This window comes from Echinops telfairi, unplaced genomic scaffold (genome assembly GCF_000313985.2).
Source record: "Echinops telfairi isolate 266 unplaced genomic scaffold, ASM31398v2 ScPeMD7_3533;HRSCAF=4204_0, whole genome shotgun sequence".
In the NCBI taxonomy this organism is placed as follows: domain Eukaryota; kingdom Metazoa; phylum Chordata; class Mammalia; order Afrosoricida; family Tenrecidae; genus Echinops; species Echinops telfairi.
This window is the reverse complement of record NW_022107431.1, coordinates 7,596,859-7,619,493: the sequence shown is the minus strand read 5'-3', so window position 1 is coordinate 7,619,493 and position 22,635 is coordinate 7,596,859. Positions and strand designations below refer to the sequence as shown.

At 51.3% G+C, this 22,635-nt stretch overlaps 2 protein-coding genes and 1 pseudogene across 2 annotated transcripts in view; 2 read left to right on the top strand and 1 right to left on the bottom strand.

Annotated features, from left to right (window-relative positions):
• SLC22A3 (solute carrier family 22 member 3) overlaps positions 1 to 17,187 on the top strand; it is a gene marked incomplete at its 5' end in the record, with an annotated part of 125,521 nt that extends 108,334 nt beyond the window's left edge. The window contains 4 exons of the mRNA XM_004702092.3: positions 8,338 to 8,446; positions 9,888 to 10,000; positions 13,433 to 13,532; positions 15,771 to 17,187. Of these exons, the coding sequence (XP_004702149.3) occupies positions 8,338 to 8,446; positions 9,888 to 10,000; positions 13,433 to 13,532; positions 15,771 to 15,831 (383 nt within the window). The remainder of the gene's footprint in view (positions 1 to 8,337; positions 8,447 to 9,887; positions 10,001 to 13,432; positions 13,533 to 15,770) is intronic.
• On the top strand, positions 4,672 to 5,984 carry LOC105978528 (annotated as a pseudogene).
• Positions 17,188 to 18,011: 824 nt separating the features above from the next.
• The window catches only part of PLG (plasminogen), a 51,520-nt gene continuing 46,896 nt past the window's right edge, over positions 18,012 to 22,635 (bottom strand). The window contains exons 18-19 of the mRNA XM_013004482.2: positions 19,379 to 19,524; positions 18,012 to 18,407 (exon numbers count right to left, since the gene is read on the bottom strand). Coding sequence (XP_012859936.1) covers positions 18,246 to 18,407; positions 19,379 to 19,524 — 308 coding nt within the window. The 3' untranslated portion in view covers positions 18,012 to 18,245. The remainder of the gene's footprint in view (positions 18,408 to 19,378; positions 19,525 to 22,635) is intronic.

The window sequence follows — 22,635 nt, the reverse complement described above, 5'->3', positions numbered from 1 at the left end:
CCTGCTGCACCACCGCCCCCACGCTTCAATGGACTGCTGGTAGGAGATGCCACTTCTCTGGCTGCCTCCCCCCATGTGAGACACTGCTTCTGACCCACATTTGTGAGCTCCGAGTGGAGTCTGGGAACAAAGAGCTTGCTTTATCCCTGCCCGTCTGCCATCTTATTGGCTGGGGGTGCCCACAGACCGGGAGGTGTTGGCAAGCCTCCTGGTTTTGAAATGGCAAAGTTGTTGCTTCTCTGAGAGGGAAGCATGGGTGCCTGGGTCTTCCTGGGGGCCCTCCGTGAGGAAGGTCACCCTTTTTTTAATTTCAGAAACTCCAAGTAGGTGGTACATTCCCAGAGGCAGGATTTTGCTTCTTTCCAAATCCTGAATCTTCGAAAAAAATAATAGTCGGGCTCTCCTTCCAGTGGGTGCTAGTAGCTTCACCCAAACCCCAGTCAGAGAGCCCCCCACCCCCCCACCCCGCCGTCAGAGAGACAGACCCCATTCAGAGAGAGACCGCTTGGTCTCTCACCCGACTCCCAGTAGACAAGTGCAGAGTGAGTCTGTGTTGATAGGAGATGGATTGACACAGAGGTGTGACCGTGGGCGCCACGCGGAACACCGCTGGGGAGGACATCCCCGGGCAGGGCAGGGTCCTGCTGTGGTTCCCTGGGTCACGCTGAGCTGGACCTGACTCGAAGGCCCCCGAAAACCTCCACGGGCCTTTTAAAATTGTTCTGGTGGCTTGTGCCATTGCTACTAAAAGGAGTCCCCCTGAGATGAGCTTCACATGGGGTCTGAGAGGGTGAGAGGCCGTGTGTGGGTAGGGAATGGTTACACTTAAGCTACCAAATGAAGGGTTCCCACGTCGCTCTTTGCTAAACAAGAGGGCACTGCCCTGTGTGGCACCCTGTGTGGTGTAGTCATTACAAGTTGGGCTTTTAAAGATCCACTGGAGAAAGACAGGCTTGCTTCTCCCGTAACGAGTTACTATCTCCGGGACCCACAGGGGCTGCCCTTCTCTGTTCTACAGGGTCACCACGAGCCAGAATGGGCTGAATGGCAGTGAGTTTGGGCTTTTTTGGTGAATGTCTTTGAAACTTCTCTTCTGTGACACCTTTTTAAAAAAATCATTTTATTGGGGGCTCATACAACTCTTATCACAATCCATCCACCCATCCATTGTGTCAAGCACATTTGTGCATTTGTTGCCATCATCATTTTCAAAACACTTTCTTTCTATTGAGCCCTTGGTATCAGCTCCTCATTTTTTCCCCTCCCTCCCCGGCCTTCCCTCCCTCACGAACCCTTGATAATTTACATATCATGATTATTTTTTCATGTCTTACACTGTCCAATGTCTCCCCTTCACCCACTTTTCTGTTGTCCATCTCCCAGGGAGGGGGTCATATGTAGATCATTGTAATCGGTTCCCCCCCCTCCCCTTCCCCTCCTGATTTCGCTATTCTCATTATGGGTTCTGAGGGGGTTATCTGTCCTGGATTCCCTGTTTCCAGCTCTTACCTGTACCCGTGCACATGCTCTGGTCTAGCCAGATTTGTAAGGTAGAATCGGGATCATGACAGTGGTAGGGAGGATGCATTAAAGAACTAGAGGAAAGTTGTATGTTTCCTCCGTGTAGTTAGGTACTGGCCTCTGTGCTGTGGAGAAGGAGTGGAGAGTCTTTCCGATGAAGGCAAGGGGGGCCTTGTCTCCCTAAGGCTGTTCTTCCTGACAGCGTTTTTACGATGTTTGACTAACTGGAGCAGCCTCCTCTGTGCGTGTGCACTGAGCTGGGCACACGTTGTCCCCGGTGCCTGTGTTTGCATTTGGAGCCTTCAGTGTGGGCTCTTCCTATCCAACAAGCCCAGCCTCGGTTGTCAATCGAACGTGTCGTTGTACCTCTCTGAGGGGCATCCTTCTCGAGCAATCTGGAGCCTAGAAACGTATAACTCATGTACCTAACTTGGACATTGGAGTTCTCTCTCTGCATGGTAGCAAGTGGCCTTCTCCCCTGCCTTCCTCTTCTCGGAAATGCAGACGGTTGGTTGGTGTCGGGAAGAGACACAGCAACACGATTACTAGCTCCGCGCACAGGTTGGCGACACTGGTTCCGGTTGGCGACTTGGATAGCCACGCTCACTCTCCTCTTGTGAACCCTTCTTCCTTCCTTAACCGAAACTCACTGCCCCCAAGAGGCTCCTTGGCTGCCGACTGACGTGGGGAGGGAAGCTTGCACTGTCTGGCGGGGCCCAGGACATCCAGACTGCGTCTCCTCTTTCCATTACCCGCCACCTAAACACCAGGCACCACCTGCTCACTGAAGGAAGGGGGTGGGCAAGCATTTCCTGGCCCCCCTGCCCAAGCTGGCCGGAAAGCCAGAGTGGAGTCTAAATAAACACATGTTTACAACGGCTCCCGCCAGAGCAGATGGCTGTCCCCCACTCCCCTCTGCAGCCAGCTCCCCTCCCTCGGTGAAGGCTGCAGGTGTTTTCAGCTGGGACAAAGACCTCATCCGCCAGAATGTTCTCAGGCTGTGACAGAGGAGGCCTCCCGGCCTCGAGCCAGAGTCTGGAATCCTGTTTTTCTCTCCGGGCCTGTCTAGAAGAGTCCTGGACTGGTGCACGGGGTGCAGGGCACACGACTCCCCATTGAAAAGAGGACTGTTTGAACCCAGCCGGAGGTATTGCTGCAGAAAGGCCTGGCTCTTGACTGCTTCTGAACGGCCGTGGCCCTTCCACTGCATAGCACCTGGGGTGGCCAGGGTCAGAATCAGCAGGATGGCCGTAGGTGGCGTGTGCCTGGGGCCCCTCTCAGCAGCGAGCCGTTCTCTAAGAGAACACGCAACACCCACGGTGCAGGACTCTCTTCTTTCAGCCTCTTGATTCGTGCTTAATTGTTTAATTAAAAACGCCTGTGTTCAGGCAGGGGCAATCAGCCTCTCAGCGGACAAGGGAGGCAGTTGGTCCTGAGCGAGACGTGTCCGTACACAAGGCCAGGGTTCTGTGCTCGGAGATGAAATCCAGGCGCGGGCTGAGCCTTCATGGCTCTGCTCCTGCTCAGACAAGGCCGCCATCCCCGCCGATCCCAGGCACTAGGAAAGGATGGCGTCATTGGCCCAGCTCTGGGGAAATTAGGACACTGGCTGCTCACCCCTGGGCCCTGGAAGCACAAGGCTTCAGACAACACCTGGATAGAGGCCTTTGGCGCTTCCTCTTCCTGATGGTGGAGAGAAGCGGGGTTTCTCCACATATCCGGAGAAAGACGAAGACGTCATTGTCAGATGCCTGAGCCAACAGATGCTGCTGCTGTTAGGAGCCATTGAGTCTCCCCCTGCCCCCCGCCCCCCAGCTCCTGCACCAGCCTCACAATGGTTCCTATGCCTGAGCCCATGGTGGCAGCGACTGGGTCAGTCCACCTCTTTGTCGCCGCCCCTCCACTTTACCGAGCATGATGTCCTTCTCCAGGGACTGGTCTCTCCTGACAACATGTCCAAAGAATGCAAGATGAAGTCTTGACCTCCTTGCTACCAAGGAGCACTGTGGTCATACTTCTTCGAAGACAGATGGGTTTCTCCTTTGGGCAGGCCATGGGCCTGTCAGTATTCTTCTCCAGCGCCACATTCAGATGCACTGATTCTTCTATCATCTTCCTCATTCAGTGTCCAGCTTTCACGTGCGGATGAGGCGATGGGGGATACCAGGACTCAGGCCAGGGGCACCTTAGTCCTCAAAGTAGCATCACTGTTGCTAGGTGCTTTCCCAGAGGCACAGCAGAAGGAAACCCCGCCCGGCCCGCACCATCCTCACAATCGGTGCTATGTCCAAGCCCATTGTCCCAGCCCCTGTGCCACTCCATCTGGTTGAGGGTCTTCCTCCTTTCTAGCTGCCCCTCCACTCTCCCGAGCATGATGTCCTTCTCCAGGGACTGGTCTCTCCTGACAACGTGTCCAAAGCATGTGAGACTGATGAATCTGGATCTTTTTTTTTAGACCTTTTCTTCATCTTATTTATTTTATGAAAGTTTTATGGGCATACCTTACACATTCCAATATATTCATTCACATCCACATGTTGTTCAATCTCATTGGGTGGGGGTGTTCAATCATCGATGCTATCTGCCCCCCTCCCTTTCCCCCTCCCCCCTCCTGTACCCTCAGGGAACAACCACTCCTGTCACTGTCTGGGGTGGGGGTGGGGTCACCCATCTTGACCTTCATGTACCGATGGATCCTCAATATGCAAGTGAACATACGCAGATCTAAGGTGAACAATAAGGTAAAGCATGTGAACACCTTCGTAGGGAGGGGAGGGACGGTTAAGGAACTGGAGGAGAGTTAGGTGGTTCGTCAGTGCTGGACTGCACCCGGGCTTGTATTTTTAAGGGGAAGGGGTGAGACTGGGAATGAGAAAGACAATGAGTGAATGAGTTGATCTTGCTGCCATTCTGTGGGCATGACGCCACCATCTCTACACCACTCTCACTCTCTCTACCTTCTGAATAGGGTTCTAGTATAGAAATACAGAAGCAAAACAATCAAAGCCCAACTCACTCCCATCGAGTCAATGGTGACTCACAGAGACCCTAGCAGACAGGGTAGAGCTGCCCCTGTGGGTTTCTGAGACGATGCCTTTTTACAGCAGTAGACAGAGTCCAGCTTCTGTACATAACGCGGTCACAGCCCCCAGCCTACTCAAGATCATGGTGACCTCTGGGGTGGTGGTCCTTGGTCCAAAGCTCTACGAGGAGGAAACAGAAGTCTCTGCATTGGTGCAGCACCCAGGGAAAGTCCTCCTGCCGCCCAAAGACCAGACTACAGCAGGGGGTGAAGCTGGCAAGAGCCGCCTGGAAGGCAAAGCTGCGATTTCCAATAAAATCACCAGTTGTATTTTTCAGTTGTTACAGGACGCAGGTATCAAAACTGCTTTCACCAAGACACAGGGGGAAACGGCTTTCATTGCCCCCAGTGTGAAACGATTCCCATGGAGAGGAATAGCAACTGCTGCTTTTCTCAAAAGGAACCCTGGCGTCAAGGAAGGCTAAGAGTTGTACCCACCCAGAGTGGAACTGTTTTTCAAGGATGATGTCAATAAGGACCCACAGTGATCTGAAGAGCAGCTAATTGCTGCCAAACTTTGCTTTGCTGGACTTGAGATAGGTCAAACTGAAGTGGATATCCTGAATCATGCCACACAGGCCATTTTTGAAACACTGGAAAAGTCGTGGTTGCCCCAGGCCTGTACACTGGTTGGCATGAAGATTGAATTTGGTGCTGATGTCACCACCAAAGAAAGTGTTCTTGCTGATGTTATTGATAACGATTCCTGGAGACTCTGGCCATCCAGAGATCGAACCCAACAGAAGGACAAGCAGTCCTATCGTGACCTCAGAGAAGTAACTCCTGAAGGGCTGAAGATGGCCAAGAAAAATGTTGAGTGAGTTGCACAAAGAGTAGAGCTGCTTGTGAAATCACAAAGTCAGTGCAGGGTTGTAGTATTGATGGGCTCGACCTCTGATCTCTGTCAGTGCGAAAAAATCAAGGAGGCTTGTGGACATTTTGGCATCCCGTGTGAACTTTGAGTAACATCTGCCATGAGGGCCCAGATGAAACTGAGGATTAAAGCTGAGCATGAAGGGATGGCATTCCTACTGTCCTTGTGGCGGTAGCGGGCAGGAGCAATGGTTTGGGACCAGTGCTGTCTGGTAACGCTGCATGTCCAGTGATGAGCTGTCCTCCGCTCACACTCGACTGGGGGGCTCAGGGCGTGTGGTCTCTTCAGCTACCCAGTGGTCTCGGCTGTTCGACTATACTGTCTCCAGAAGCATCAGCTCAGGTTGCTGCCCAGATCTTTGTCTCGAACAATCATTTGGTATGGGCCAAACTGCGAGGAAGCATCTTGAATACGTGGATTTCCTTGAAGCAGGCTGACAAGAAAATCAGAGAATGTAGTTTATGGGAACACCATAGTGCTTATTATGAGAAAACTACAAGTTCCTAATTTAGCTCCAGGGGGAAAAAAATCATGTAAAGTGGAAAAATTCTAAGTTAGAGAAAGATGAAATGTATTGAATAAATAGTTCTCTAGGAAAAAAGAAAGAAAGAAAGCCTCATCTTTCTCCCAAGGAGTGGCTGATGGTTTGGAACTGATGACCTTGCAGGTAGTAGCCCAACGGGAAACCACTGTCATCAGTCGTTCCATGGAAGAATGGAATTAAAAGGTAATGGAATTTTTCCCAGGGACTTTTTGGAGCCCCCTCACATACATCAAGAACCATTTGCCGAGCAGCCAACATGTTGGAAACAGTGTTCCAGGCAGTGCCTGCTAAAAGCTTGAGCGCCGGGCCCTTTGGGGGGAAAGGAAGTTTCTGCTGTGTCCTTGAATGCCAACACCACGTGGTTTAGTGGCCATGTTCTCCCTCTGCGTGTACCCCTTAGTGACAATAAGTGACATGGCTCTTCCTTAGTGACATGGTTCTCCCCCCAAGTCCCCATCCTCAAGACCTTATGAGGGCTAGGGACAAAAAGCAACCTCATGTCAGGACTCTCCTGGTCTGCTGGGTGAAGTCCCCTGCTCTTTCAAGAACGTATCTGAGGGAGCTTCTAAATAATGATGGAGAGATTCCATTCTCTTTTAACCCGATTTTTACATAAACTTCTTGAGGTCCCTTTGTATAACATATACTATAAGGTCCATGTTTTTGTGGTGGTAAACATATGTGTGTATGTATTCTCTTTACCATTTTCACATACTTCTGTGTACACTTGACTGACATCTATCATGGGTGCTGTGTTGTTCAGCCAGCACCAGGATCAGCCCCCAGGTGTTCCCCTCACCCTGAACAGAAGCTCAGTGTCCCCTTAAATGTGGAGCTGCCCGCCCCCTCCCCCTGGCCCCATCCTCTCCCTCCCACCCTCCACTGGTAACCACTGAGGAGTTTCAACTGTGGCCACTTGCACATCCTAGATATTTCAACCAGCATGTTTCCAAAGGGCATCCATGTGGTAGATGGATGTATCAGAATTCCATTCATCTTTACAGCTAAGGAAAGACTCCATTGTATGTGTGCACCATCAAAGCCCAACCCATGTCTTTCAAGTTCATTCCCACTCATAGCGACCCTAGCGGACAGCGTAGCGCAGCCCCCTGGGGTTTTGGAGGCTGGAATCTTTGCCGAAGCAGACTGATGAATCTTCCCTGGAGCAGATGGTAGGTGTGCAGCACAGGCACTTCTATTAGCGGCCAAGCACTTAACTATCTTGCTCCCAGGCCATTGCTGTATGTACGATCCTTGGACCTTCCCCTTTGCCATTAAGTGGATTCCGACTCATAGGAACCCTATCTTTCTCCCAGGGAGCAGCGGGTGGGTTGAAATTGCTGACATAGTCAGCAGCCCACTGCGTAGTCAACTAAGCCACCAGGCCTCCTGGCATGTATCAACACGAGGTCCTTAATGGCTATCTTCTGCATGTTCAGCAGAGGACCTAAAGAATCACTGTTATCTTGTCTATCCTAATGTCACTGACTACCAACTCTAAACCAAGCTCATTACCATCAAGTCAATTCTAACCAAAGCGACCCGACAGGACAGGGTAGAACGGCCCCTGTGCGTTTCCAGAACGTAACTGTTTACAGGAGTACAAAGTTTCATCTTTCTCCCACAGAGTGACTGGTGGTTTTGAACCACTGGCATGCAGATAGCAGCCCATAGACAAGGTGCCTCTTCCTCTAGCAAATCCTTGCTCATTTCTGAGTAGCATTCCCTTGCCCTCTAAAACAACCGAATGCAGTAGAAAGAATATAGAGTTGAGAATCAGAAAGGTAGAGCTTTGAGTCCAGGGACCCTGGCCTTTCCCAAGAAATGTGCAACTTTGAGAATAGAGGCCTCCTCGCCTCTCCAAGACCCAGATCTCTATCTGAAAACCAGCCTAATACATCAATTCTGCTAGAGGCGTATGATAATATGACTGATGGTCCTTCCTGTTGTTGCTGCTGGCCCCAGGGTGTACTGTAGCTCAGCTACAAGATTAGCAAGGCGTTCATTCATGTGGTGGCACAGTGGTTACACATTGGACTGCTAACCATAAGGTCAGTGGTTCAAAGCCCCCATCTGCTCCGAGGGAGGAAAATGAGACGTTCTCCTCCCTTAAAGAGTTATAGTCTCAGAAACTCACAGGGGTCCTTGTTTGCCTTACAGGGTCCCTATGAGTCCACATTCCCTCGAGGACAGTGAGGATTGGTGTGGGGGGGGGGGCTGGTGAGATACCAGCAAACATCTTGGGTTGCTTTGTTGAATGTTAATGACAGCCCACCACTAACTCTTCCCTCCCCCCACCCCATTGTGTGTTTACAGGGATACCATGGCTGAGGACCACAGTTGCCACCCTTGGGAGACTGGGAATAACCATGGCCTTTGAAATTGTTTATTTGGTAAATTCAGAACTGTATCCAACAACCTTACGGTAATTCCAATTTAAATATCACAGTTCCTCATAAGTCATCCACCCGCCAGATGTTTCAAGTTGGCTTAAGAATGATGGACTAGATCCCATGCCTTCGCCGCCTCCCAGTCTGGGCTGAATTAAGCAGTAAAGAAGATGCGCGTTGATTTATCACTGCCTTTTTGGCGTTGCTATTCATCACATCTTGTGAGAGAGGGCTTTCTGGTTTATGCTCAGCCCGGTAGTGTGGGAAGGCAGCACAGGCAGCGCCTCACTCGACTGCAGCTTGCAGATACGTCATTGTTTTACAAACGGAAGGTGTGCAACCACCCTGTGCCCAGCAAGTCTGTTAGCATCGTTGTTCCAACAGCTCATGCTTGCTTCACATTTCAGCGCCGTTTTGGCCATTCTCCAAAGATTTTGAACATTTTCATCATGCTATTGCCCACGGAAGGAGCCCTGGTGGCTTAGTGGTTATGCATTGGGCTGCTACCTGCAAAGTCTGCGGTTTGAAACCACTAGCCGCTCCATGGGAGGAAGATGAGGCTGTCTACCTCCATAAAGAGTTACAGTCCCAGAGACCCACAGGGGCAGTTCTACTCTGTCCTGTCAGGTCGCTGTGAGTTGGAATTGACTCGAGGGCAGTGGGTTTGGTTATTGGGGCTTTGGGTTTTTTAATTTCACTGCAGAACACAGCCTCCTGTCAGCATCACTCAGGCAATGTGTGTGACTCGTTGGCCGGTGGCTTTCCCTTTGGTGGGTGGTCCTGAAGGGAACCCCAGGTCTCCTCGAGTTCTGCCTGTGGATGTGGAATCAGAAGGCCTACTTAGCACACCTGTATGGGCCACAGGTTGAGTCTAGCCAGCACTGTGTCATGGTTTCAGCCTCTCCTCTAACCACATTCTGGGCCTTGCAGCCGGGGGCACTAAAAGGCAGTGCCAGGGCTTCCGTGGACCAATCCTGGCCAGGAGCATGGTCCCAGGGACATGAGTGTGGAGTGAAGGCCACAGAGCAGCAAAGTTGGGAGCTGCTGTTGGAAGACATCTTCCCACCCAGACCGCAGACACCCTGGGGACTCTCTCAGCCCAGGCGTGCCAACAGCCAGAGGAGACAGAGTCCCAGCAGCATAGGGGCAAGCGCAGCAGTACCCCAAATCAGGAATTACAGGATCCCTGGTGGTGTCGTGGTGATGCGTCGGGCTGTGATCTGCATGGTCGGCAGTTCAAAACCACCAGCAGCTCCTCAAGAGAATAGGGCCTTTCAACTCCTGTCAACAATTAGTCTCAGAAACTCACCGGGGTCCACTGTGAGTTTGATTTTTGGTTTAAAGATGTGACTAGATTTAATTTTACTTCTATGAGTGCATAGCTTGCCCTTCTTGAATTTATCTAATTCCTTCTTTCGTTTAATCTCTCTCTAGATATACATACACCTACACACGTGTATTTATTTTGTTTTACAGGAACTTTGGCGTGTCACTGTGTTCAGGATTGTGTGATTTTGGGGGGATCATAGCCCCCTTTCTGCTCTTCCGACTCGCAGCCATTTGGCTAGAACTACCTCTTATCATCTTCGGTAAGAACTCCAGTCAAATTGGCCATGACCGATCCCCAGTTAATCTTCTTATCCCAATAGTTTCTGGTGTGAGGCACCAATCTGATTCCAATAAAATCTGGAGACTGGTCAGTGCTGCTCACTGAGTCCACGTGAAAGGGCTCAGAGGGGCAGTGCGCACTTTGACCTTCTCCGTCTGGGTGCTAGTTCAAAGCCAAATCCTGTTGGGGGCCTTTTATAGATTCAGGGAACAGGGCCAATCATTCTCATGGGACCAGAGAGAACCTGTTTTGAAAACAAGTGTGAAAACCCATTGCATTTCTCAGTGTTCCACATTTATTGATGTTCTTCATCGGTCTGCTTTGGTGTTAAAGCGCCGTGCTGAAAGAATTGGGGACACAGATTCTCTTAGAGATAGGCCATAACCTTATTCGTACCTTCCTCCCCACTCCAAACTTCATGGGCCTCGTCAAAGGATAGAGAGAATAAGAGCTTGGTGAGGAAGCTTGAAGGTGATTTTATCCAATACTAACCAAGTGCTGATACAACATTGCTACCTGGACCACACACCTTCCTCTCCCCACTCAGCAGCAAAGGACACTGTTGGCCTCTGCCTTATTCTGCCTTCCCCCAGGTCCACTCCCTGTTCTTTTGATAGGGAGTGGTTTGTATTTGTTGCTCCGAAGTTCAATTTGAATAAAAACGCTCAGTCCAGGAGGACATACTACATAACTAATGCACGCAATGGCCATGGGTCATAAAGCTCAGGGCTCAAAGAGCCATTGCTCGACAGTCAGATCTAGGAGATAGATCCTTTGGCTGGACTGTGGATGAGAGGTGGGGAGCCAGGTGCGATCGCCCCAGACAGTCCCTTACTTCTCAGAGTCTGCTTAGGGAGAGAGCCACGCTTTTAAAAAACCCGGTCATTTTGGGGGCAGTTATTCGGTGACATCAAGTCAGTTCTGACTCATAGCAAACTTGTGCACAAAAGTGAAACGCTGACTGGACCTGCGCTGTCCTTCCTGCGGGCGAGCCCAGCGTTACAGCCACTGCGTCAGTCTATCTCGTTGAGGGTCTTCCTCTTTCTCAGGGTCCCTCTACTTTACCAACGGCGGTAAAGCCCCTTCTCCAATGCCTGGTCCCTCGTGATGACATGTGTGAAGTCTCACCACCCTCACTTCTAAGGGGCTTCTAGCTGTCCTTCTTCCAAGGCGGATTTGTCCCTTCTTCTGTCTAGCTGGGTGCAGAGCCACGCTTTGCAAAACTCAGCTCCGATTGAGGGTGATAAATGCTCACATACTGAAAAGAAAGGGCTCTGTCAGAGCAGATCACAGGGTCCCCTGGTCTAGCTGAGTCAAAGAGGGGCAAATCAGAGAGAAGAGAGTAATAGGTAGGTTGAGATCTGAGATGAATGGAAGCTCCCCAAGGGAGAGGTAGGGGGTGGTACCCCGGGTCAGGGAAAGGCCTACATCAAGAGGAAGATGTGTCTTCAGGCAACCAGGAGGCTAAAAGGTCGAGTGCTGTGTGTGGGGTGGAGCCAGGAGCCAGTGAGGCTGGAGAGATAGACAGAGAGGAGCTAGGTTACAAAGGCTGTTGTTTTTTATCCTGAAGCATTTAAGTTGGGGGTGACTACCACATTTGAATTTTAGAAATATAATTCTGATGACAGACAGACAAACGGAGAAGAGGGAGCAGCAGAAGGCAAGGATTCAGCTAAGGAGAGTAGGAGGAAGACCAGAAAGGATGGAATGGCAGCCAAGGGAAGGCGGGCATGTTCACCAAGCCAGTGATGCTTCAAGCCTGGTGCAGTGAGGACCACCGGATCAGACTCTCTTTACCGAGCATGATGTCTTTCTCCAGGGACTGGGTCTCTCCTAATGGCATGTCCAAAGTACTTGAAAGTCTTGCCACCTTCATTTCTAAGGAGCATTCTGGCTAGACTTTGAAGTTATTTCTGTCCATTGTCCTGGAGAGACCAGTCCCTGGAGAAGGACATCATGCTTGGGAAAGGGGAGGGGAAGCTGCAAAGAAGAAAGCCTCCGGCCAGACGGATGGACACAGTGGCTGCAGCCATGGGCTCACCTAGAACGATTGTGGGAATGGCGCCGACCATCAGGGATTCCTTCTGCTGCAGATGGGCTGGCTAGGGGTTGGAACCACCTCGGTGGCACCTAACCAGAATTGGCCCTTTTAGGTGGACACACTGTTGCACGGTTCCGCTCGATTTGTCATTCTGTGACGTGATAGCAGGAGCTTGGCATGTCCAGGTGTCCACCCCAGCACAAAGGAAAAGACCCTTGACAAGATGGATGGGCACAGTGGGTGCGACAATGGGCAAAAACAGAACAATCGTAAGGCTGGTGCAGGACCAGGGAGGGTTCCAGTCTGCTGAGCATGGGGTTGCTGTGAGTCAGAACCACCTGGACAACACCTAACAATGACAACAACACACCCCAGAGCCAGCAGACGCCGCAGGGCAGGGCCTCTCCAGGGAGCAGCTGTTGGCCATTTGCCAGCACCCCACTTGGCTGTACAGATGTGGCGAGAGCGGGAGCTGCCGGGGTTCTCCTGAAGCCTGGCTCTAAAAACAAACAGAGGGGAACATATGGTTGAGGGTGGGCGCATCAAAGAGGAGAGGGTGGGTGTCTCTGGCTGTTGTTGGGGAGATGCCCTTAGGTCGAAGATGCTGGAAACAGATATTCATCACTCATGGACTCTTAGAAGCACCAGGGGAATCGAACCCACTGCCCCTGGGTCCATCCTGACTCAAACCAACCCTACAGCACAGGGTAGAACTGCCCCAGCACGGCCTTTCCAGAGCTGTCAATCTCTACAGAAACAGCCGTCTGGGTTGTCTCCATTGGAGTGGCTGGCCCGTTCCAGTGCCAATCTTCTGGTTCACGGCTAAGTGAGCCAGCTAAGTGCTTCAGCCCTGAGCTAGAGGGCTTCAGTCACTATCCTGAGGCCCCGGAAAAGACTGGCAGAGGTGAGGGATCACCTTGGACTGACGCAGGGACTCCTTTTCTTTTCCCAGTGTAACACTACAGAAGGGAAAGGAAGGGGGTGGGGGTGCCGTTTGGTTATAATATTGGGAAAAGAAGGCAGAAGGATTCCTCGCTGGTGACTTCTATTTGCCCTGGGCAGCAGGAGAGGACATCTTTGTGAGATTATATGCTCTTAATGTCGGGTAGAGAAGTAAAAGCATGAGTGAATGCTGAGAGCATGGGGCAGTGGTGGGACACAGGTTTGGGGAAGGAAGAGAACCCTTGAATTCATGGTCCTGGAGAGCTGGTCAGGGGGAACAGAGGCCCGTGGATGGTTGTTGGGGCCTCTGGAAGATAAGTGAGCACAGCCACACCCAGAGTGGGGCGGGGTGGGGGGAGCCTGCTTTGTGGGTTTCCGTGGGTGGTATTTGTGGGCTCCCCTGAGTAGCACGTGTTCTCTACTTCGCAGGCATCCTGGCATCCCTCTGTGGCGGACTTGTCATGCTATTGCCTGAAACCAAGGGTATTGCTCTACCTGAGACTGTGGATGATGTGGAAAAGCTTGGCAGGTACTATGTCAAATTCAACGTACCCTAAACAAAACCACCGGGGAAGGGGAAGGAATGGTGTGGAAAAAACAGAGCATCCAAGGTTGGAGGAGTGGGGGGATACTATTAAATTCCTACCTTACATCCTAAACAAAACACTGGACGTTGATTAAAGGTTAACGAAAAGCTAGCACAAAAGGAAACTGTAAACCAAGTGCAATCTTTTTTAAATGATGTTGTGGAGAAGGAAGCATTTCTAAGTTGTTAAAACTCAGAAGCCGATGTCCAGGAAAGAAACATAAATAATACCTGATTCCTACTATAAGAACAACACTAAATGTACAAGTACCAACTAAGCCTGCCGTGTTGTTGTTGCTGTGCTTGTTAGAGACCATCAAGTCTGTTCTGGCTCAAAGCAACCCTCTGTACCACAGAATGAGACACAGCCGGTCCTGCACAAGCCTCACAATTGCTATGTTGGAGTCCCTGTGGCAGCCACGGTGTCCATCCATCTTGTTGACGGTCACCCTCTTTTCTCCGATGCTCCACTTTACTGAGCATGATGCCCTTGGCCAGGGACTGACCTCTCCTGACAGCATGTCCAAAGCACCTGAGATGAACTCTCTCCATCCTCGTTTCTAAGGAGCATGCTGGCTGTACTCTTTCCAAGACAGATCCGTTTGTTCTTCTGGAAGTCCGTGAACCTTTCGATGATTCACCAACACCCGAGTTCAAAAGCATCCCTTTGTCCACGGTCTCCCTTGTTCGGGGTCCAGCGTTCCTATGGTTATGAGACAATCGACCACACCTTAGTTTCAGGCACACTTTGTTTTCTGTCACTATCGGCCCTGGGAAAATGCTACCTCACCCCCAAATTGCTGGAGCTGCGGACACTTTCTTTTAAAGGTTGTACTGTTATTACATCACTTCTGCCACCTTTGTTCATTCGCGTCAGCGGCTTCACTCCAGAACCAGGTGTGGCTGTGGCAGCTGTTGTCGGTGTCATCTGATCAGTTCCAACTCAGCATCCCTGTACGCAGCAGAAGGAAACCCTGCAGCTCGTACTCCATCCCCACAATTGTGATGTTTGGTTGCACAACACCTCTTTTGAGTGTTGAAAAACAAGGCGGTTATGATTGTGGCTGCAGGTGACCTGACCGAAGTCCCCCACCAGCCCCCACCCTGGGGTTTTCAATATCCTCCTATGCATGTGAACGTTGGACACGGAATAAGGGAGACCTAAGGAAAACCGATGCATTTAAACTATGGCGTCGGTGAAGAACATTGAAAACACCATGGAATCTCAAAAAACGAACAGATCTGTCTTGGAAGAAGTACAGCCAGGATGCTCCTTAGAGGCAAAGATGGGGACACTTTGTCTTACATACTTTGGTCATGTTATCAGGAGAGGCCAGTCCCTGGAGAAGGACATCATGCTTGGTAAAATGCTTGTTCTGCCCTCAACAAGAGGGGCAGACACAGTGGTAAACGGTGTGTTACTCAGTAGGAATCCATAAAGAACTGCCACTGCTATGGTGCTAATGAACAGCATCTGTCCAGGAGCCCCTGAGTGGCACACATGGTTCCACACACAACTGCTAACCAAAAGATTGGAGGTTCAAGTCCACCCAGAGCTGTCTGAGAAGAAAGGGCCTACGAGGGGGCCTCACGACGTTTGTGGGGAAATGCTGTTGCCTTTCCATTCTGTTTTTGTACGATCTTCATGTAGCCTCTATGTACTTCCAGAACGCACCAGACCTTGAACACCTGATGGGTCACAGTTCTCCTCTGCCACCCTCAATGTCACCACAAGTCAGAGCCGACGACATTTGTTTTTTAAATCCGAAAACGAACTTGGAGACTATTGTGTATTTATAGCATTCTGTTTTTGTTGCCTTTAAATTGGAGTTTTGTGAGACACCATGCAGGAGTGAGGAGCCTGGTAGCGCAGCGGTTAGGTGCTTTTGACTGCTAACAATCAGGTTGGCGCTGGACCTGGTCAGTTGCTCTGAGGGAGAAAGCTGGGGCAGTCTGCTTCTGGGAAGAGTGCAGCCTGGGAGCCCATCTGGGGAGGCCCAGCCAGGCCTGCAGGGCTGCTCAGCGTCAGAATCGGCCCAATAGCGATGGGTCTGGTCTCTGCAGGAGTGTCCTTGACCAGAGCCGGCGCCGACGATGCATGCTTACAAAGCGAGCGTCTTTGAAGCCCATGCTCTGCCCTTGGAAAGTAAGAATATTCTCTTCTTTTCTCTGTTTGGCCAGCCCGTATTCCTACAAATGTGGCCGGAAAAGGAAAGGCCAGGTCTCGAGCTCTCACCTCTGAGGCCCCTGCCAAAGACGGAGGAAAGGCGCTCTTGGGGCTGACACTGCCTGGAACGACGTGCCTTAGAGAAGCGTCCACGTCCGCCCCATCGGTGCCTGCAGTCCAAGCGCCCCGCATCCTCCACGAGACACGGGAATACAGCACTGCGTTGGAGCACTCTGATGTGTGATCCCCGGGACTGCTGGGAACACGTGCCACGTGGCCAATCTGGGCGCATGGTGCTCCCTGCCCTGTGGGGTTGAGCAGAGACATGGAAGCTTCCCATCCCGCTCTCATGCCAGCTGTTGGGGACAGCAGGTGTGCCAGTTGCAGGCCTGGTGCAGGTGACCATGTGCAGCACCCATCAGTTCTGATCCTGGCCTGAGGCTCTCCACGGAATCTTCTGAAGATTCCACAGAGGGAGGGGCGGTGGGGATCCTGCTAAGAAAGGGAAGAGAAGGGATGGACCCCAGGGCCTTGGACCCCGCAGCGCTGAGCCCCTGCTCCCTCTTCTTCTCTGAGATCTGTAAGCTTGCGTGGTACCTTCCTTCTCTCCCCACCATCTCTGTTGCACCTTGCACCCAGGTTTGCTGTAGCCGGTGTTCCCGCCAGAACAAGAAACCGTCTCTGTATGGCGAGGACTGGCTTCGTTCTTTATAACAAAATCAGGATTTCGTCCTGAAAGGATTCAGGGCAGCTTTGACCCATCTTGTAGCAAACCCATGTCTCTGTATTTAATGAACGAAACCCGGAGATCATGAGCCCACTGGTCTTCGATCTTAACAGCCGAGAGAGCTTTCCCTGACCTGTGGGAATTCTGCACTCCGAGGGCACCCATGCCCCCAAAGAGAATCCAGACAGTTCCCATTGAGTGTTTGGACTTGGTCCTGGTCTCAGGAAGGGGCTTACATTTTCATTTAAAGGAAAAGTGAACTATAGCCATGCTTAGGATAATTAGTAGCAGTTTTATATATGACTTTATAGACACTAACAAGAGACTGCGTCTTTTTTTTTGGTCACTGGGGCTTTGGGAATGGGGGGGGGGCGCGTACACACAGTAGGCTCTTTTCACGTGGCCCTCTGCCTGGCACGGGATGTTGGTCCCATTTGGGGATCCAGCATGCACACCTTGGGCAGGGTGTTTTCACGAATCCCTGTGCATGGTGGGCGGCCAAGCAAAATGGGCACCAAAGGGGAGTCTTACCAACAGGGCAGAAAGCCTCTCTGTGGAGGACCTGGGGCACTGTGGTGTGTGTGTGTGTGTGTGTGTGTGTGCACGAGTGTGCTCATTATGCCAGAACCTTTCAATTCCTTAAAGCACCCGAGAGCCCACTCCGACGGTTGTATTTTCCAATCAAATAAACCCAGACGCCGAGGCTCCCGTGCTGCGTCCACCCTTCCTTTGCAGGCCACCCTATTTCGGCTCCCTGGGCCCTTCTTCCTGCGCTCAGACGACCGGGGACCTTCTCCCTCTCACCCCCAGGTTGCCTTTTGAGGTGATATGTTGAGTCCCGAAACAGACAAACCAACAAATTAAATAGTCAAGGAGAAAAAACAACAAACCAACCCCACAGGCGTCCTTTCCCCCAGCCGGCCGGCCGCTGCTTATGTGCTGCCTGGGAACACCGTGCCAGTGTTCTGGCTGCTTTACGAGCAGCCGGGAGAGGGGGGCGGCCACCCGCTCTGTGTGCTCATTGTCCCTGGCAGGCCGCTGGCGTCACGCCTGGACTCAGATCTGACCCAGAATAACATTCGGACGAGTGGCTCCGTCTTGCATCACGCCTCCAGTGCGTCCCAGCACCCCCAGCGCTCTGCTCAGTGTCTGTCCCCTGGGCGCGACTCGCGTCAAGTCGTCAGGAGCGGATTTCAGACCCAAAAATAGAACTTGTAGTCATGACCCCCCCGCCCCCCCTCCACGTGGCAGCCCTGAACCCATTCCTCTCGGTGCCAGGAATAAAGACGTGAAAGGTGTGTGTGTGTCGAGCTGTCTTTAGTTGACAAGGTAAATGTACCAGGTGGCCTGTTAGCAATCAATTGTCCCTGTGACGGAGAGACGTGTTCATCCTCAGCCAGGGATGACCGTGGAAAGAGCCAGCACACTGCAGGTGTGCGAGCTGCCCTCTGGAACACTGGCTCTCCAGGGGCGGGGGCTGAATAAAGAATGCAGACGGGTTGAAGGTCGGAAAAAAGGTCAACTCAAGTCAAGGTCAGTTTGGTTTATTTTCAACAGAGGCCACACCTGTGCTTCCTTCCCGGCAGCCCATTGACGAGGAACTTGATCCCTAGTAATATATAAAAAATGTAGAGGTGTAGCAATCAATGGTAGCAATAGACAGGGTCTGACTTTAATTACTATTGATTATTTCTGAACACAGGCGATCCCCTCACGTGTTCCAGGTTCCAGAGTAGTTGATGCCTGCCTGTCTCCCATCCAGTTAATTATTCTTCATCACTTCATCAATCCACGAGACAAACCTGGACACACGGACATAAACCCCAGGCTTGTTGGGCCTTGCACAGCCCAGACCCCAGGAAGTGACTCCTTGTAAGACGTATTTGTCCTTCTCGAAGCAAACCAGAGGTCCTCCACTGTCACCCTAGAGAGAGGTGGAGGAGACGCAGGTGAAGCTGAGAGCACCATCATCTTCATGGGGGGGTCCCGTCCTCATCCACATGTAAGGTTTCCCACTATCTGACAACCCCTTCCCTATCAGGCGGTGCATCAACTGACCCATGCTGTACTCAAGTACTCAGCGCAACATCTTCCAAATAAATGGCACCAAGTAGCTTTTCCTGAGGAGGGAGGAATCCCCGAATGCGGTACCCATTCCTTATTGGGGGGTGGGGGGCGGCGGAGGGGTGCGGTTCTCTTAGCCAGGGCGAACCCCAAGCCCAGAGGTAAATTACAGTGATTGGGTCCTGCCCTGCTTTCCCTTTCTCCTTCCCTATTCGCAACCCCATCATCCCAGTCCCAGTCTCCACATTTCAGGAAACACATGGTTGATGGTAGTGACAGAAGCCGCCCCAGCCTCTTACTCCTGCTCTGGACCACGGTCCGGTCCATCAGTCAGCGGGCCGCACCGTGGGCGCCACATGTTGCTGCGAGCTCAGCCATTAGTCTTTCAGACACTAGCCATGTCATCCATGGTGGGTAGGTTTTTTTACAGAAGCTTCCAGATTTAGACAGTGGGAAGAAAGGCCTGAGAACCTATTTCAGGCAATTAGCCGATGAAAGCCCTATGGATTACGACAGCATGCTGTTCGTTTTGGCACTAGAAGAGTTCTTAGGTTGGAAGGCACTCGCTGCCGACAATGGACTTGAGCTAACCAACGTCATGTTTCATTGTGTTAAGCACGGGTCATCATGAGTCAGAGCTGACTGGATGGCAATTAAGAACCATCGGTCTCGAATTCAAGAGCCAAGAAATCACCTTGGCTTACCTAAATGCGTTTTTTGGGGCCATCCTTCAAAGAGTTTCTGGGAAACCTTTGACAGACCCTTGTTGAACTTGGCACTTTGGGGCTGAGACAAGCATCAGCTCACACGGTCACTTCCCTCTCTGCTTACCTGGCAGCTGTCCGCCCCTCCGGTCAATAGCCCAGCACAGAGCTCACTGGTCTTAACTCTTCCGTTCAGATACTCATAGCGATTACACACTTTATTCTCAATCACGGGGAGCTGAGCTTCTTTGAGAAGGCCGGCCCCGAAAGTGCCTGCGTAGACAGAAATCAAAGAACAGTCACAGGGTCCCCAAAACCTGTTCACAAGAAAACTTCCAGAGCAGCCGCGGCCATGTGAGAGAGCTCTTTGTGTCCGTGAGACTGGACAGCCACCGAGTCAGTCCCTAACATGACTAGAATTCTTTTTTCTCCCTGGTCCTGAAAGTGTAAGTGTTAGATAAAATGTTTTCATGATCCCAGAGAGTGGGGTTTAGCCACGTGAGTTTCCTTGGGGTGAATTGTGGTTTATTTGGTTTTTCAAGTTGCTGTTATTGTTTTCTTTTAAAACTATAACCAAATAATTTTTAATATGTAAAGAACGTTTGGAAAACACAGCTGCTACTGTGTTTACAGATCCTCTTTCAGGATTTACAGAGGCTCATTTTGCTACCTAGCCTCTTGTACAATGTCACATCCTGATCTTTGTTTTCACTGAAGGGCTTTGCCTGCTGTTCCAGCCTCCTCGGTTCGTATTTTAAGGCCTACATCGTAGCCGAGGCAGTAGGGGTGCTGCCACGTGTGTTTCAGAAAACTCGCCCTCCCAATGTGGCGCCGCTAGACTGGGCATCTGAAGAAAACGAAGTCAAAAACTCACTGCCATCGAGCCGATGCCAACTCATAGCGACCCTCCAGGACAGGGTAGAACTGCCCCTGTGGGTTTCTGAGACAGTAAATCCTTACGAGAGTAGAAAATCTCATCTTTCCCTCTCAGAGTGGCTGATGTTTTCGAACTGCTGACCTTGTGGTTAGCAGCCCAAAGCAGAGCCCCAGGGCTCCTTCAAGGGGATATTATTCCGGCATAAAAAGGAAGGATGTTCTCATACAGGCTGCAGCCTGAATGGACATTGAAAATCTTATTTTTTAAAAAGAACGTCTCATTACGTGAAATCGGCCAGGCACAAAAGGCCGGACGTGAAATGATTCCACATAGAGGATTGATCCCAACGCCTTGGAGACGGAAAGCAGTGCCGTGGCTGCCAAAGACGGCAGGCAGGGAAGAATAGGATGACGCCGCTTCCTGGGGACCCGGGCTTTCCTTTGGAGTGAGGGAGATGTTCTGGAAAGAGCGGTGTTAGCTGCACAGCATAGTCCATTTTATGGTCTGTGGATTCTGCCGTGATAAAATGAGTCTTAGCATTCACTGAGAGTTCTCTTTTTTCCGGTGCAAACACATCACACGCTGTCCCCAAGCTCAGTCCGCATAACAGCCCTCTGTAGCAGGCCTCTGTCTGATCAGGACTGCTTCCTGCTGCATACTAAATCTTACCAGATGGTGGCGCTGGGATTTGAACCCTGGTCTGTGGCCACCTGGCCCACAGGTCTTCATCATCTTACTCTCCGGCTCCTACTGTGGCTTCCAGCTTGGCACATCTCAGTTCACCCTTCGTCGTTTCTTAAATCTCTGGGGCCTGTTTGTTCATTTTCTACACAGCGTGCCCCCGCCCCGACCCCCGGTGAAGAATAAAATTGTCTCATAGCGTCTTCCGAGCTGCTGCCTCGGTTGCTGACTCTTCTGAAGAGCCACAGGGTGGGGGTGGAAACAGCAACTTGTGGGTGAGCAGCTAAGTATTTCATCATTGTACCAATGAATTCCCAGAAATTGTACAGACATATTTATGGCTCCCAGTGCCGCTGCCAAGTTGTTTGCCCCAAGGGTGAGCCACTGTAAAATATCACTGACCGCACACACCCTGATGGCTATTCGGTATGTCTTTTCTTAAAAAAATAATGGCTAATATAGGAAGGGGAAAGAGTCTGAGTCCAGTTTTGACATTTATACACCTTACTAATTCAGGAGCAAGACCATTTTCCCCGGTGACCAGTCTATTAGGGATGTATCTCCTTCTGTGCAAATCACTTTGGGCAAATAGAGAGCATCCACAGTCTCCTGAGGAAATGTGATTTTTCCATATGGCCACACTCAGTGGTAGTGTGTGTGTATCCTGTTTTTTTTTTTTTTTTTGGCAAGCTCAGCCTTCACCAGAGTTTTGTGGAAAATGGTTTGTTCATCTCCACCAGCCAAGGAACGGTGGTTCTCTTTCTTCTACCGAGATTTGAAAGAAATCTAGCAAATTTCCTTGAGTTCAGAAAACTGAACGACCGAGCTAGAGAGTTTGTGGCATGGAAGTGGACCCGCCACTTGGAAAGAAGAGGTTTGTCTGAGCTTGCCCTCCAACCCAGAACACAGACACTCGGGTCCAGGCACTGCAGAGGAAGGTCCTGACCACGCTCGCACGCGTCCTGTGGGGTGGCGCCGGCTTGACCTGAGTCTCAGCGAGGAAGGAGCAGCCTTCTCAGCTGGTTTGCTGCAGGCTAACTGACCTGGTCTCACCACTGCTTTATCTGCTGCTGAGCAAGGCTAAGCGTTCTGAGGCTACTCATCAACCGCTGTGTAAGGGGCGGAGATGGTCCAGGTCTAGCGGTAAAGGCTACTTCTGTAAACCTTGAAAATCCGGTGGAGGGAAGCTCCCCTGGGGGCCGTGACTGGTTGGATGCAGTTCGTGGGGAGATGCTGCCGCCAGGTGGCTGAGGTGGCACATTGCTAGAGGCTGAGCGGAAGCCGGGGATGGATGGACGCCCTTGAGGGCTTTATAAGGAGGGAAACAAGCGAAGCAGCGTGTCCAGCAGCGGATGCCTTCAAGTCATGCCTGATCGACACTAACCTGAAGGAGCATCTCAACCTCAGGTCTTGGGGTGTGTGTGTGTGTGTGGTCTTGGGATGTGTGTGTGTGTGTGTGTGTGTAATATCAACCTGAAGGAGCATCTCAACCTCAGGTCTTGGGGTGTGTGTGTGTGTGTGTGTGTGTGTGTGTAATATCAACCTCAGGGGGCGTTTTGTAGACACACAAAGGGAATTTTGAGACCATCCAGGGTGATGTGTGTGGCTTCCTGGTTCAGTTAAACCTTTGCAAAGTGTTTTCTGGATAGTCACGTGGTGACTAATCGTCTTCACACTTTGAAAGGTGTGCTAGTCAGCATGCGCAGGTGAGCTTCATTTGCACTGATCCGGGCTGCCGGGCAGCTGCTCCCTCCGCCTCTATCCTTGCAGACTCAGAAGTGTGGGAAGGGGGACCATGGGGAGTCAGGAAGGTAGGTGTGAAGAAA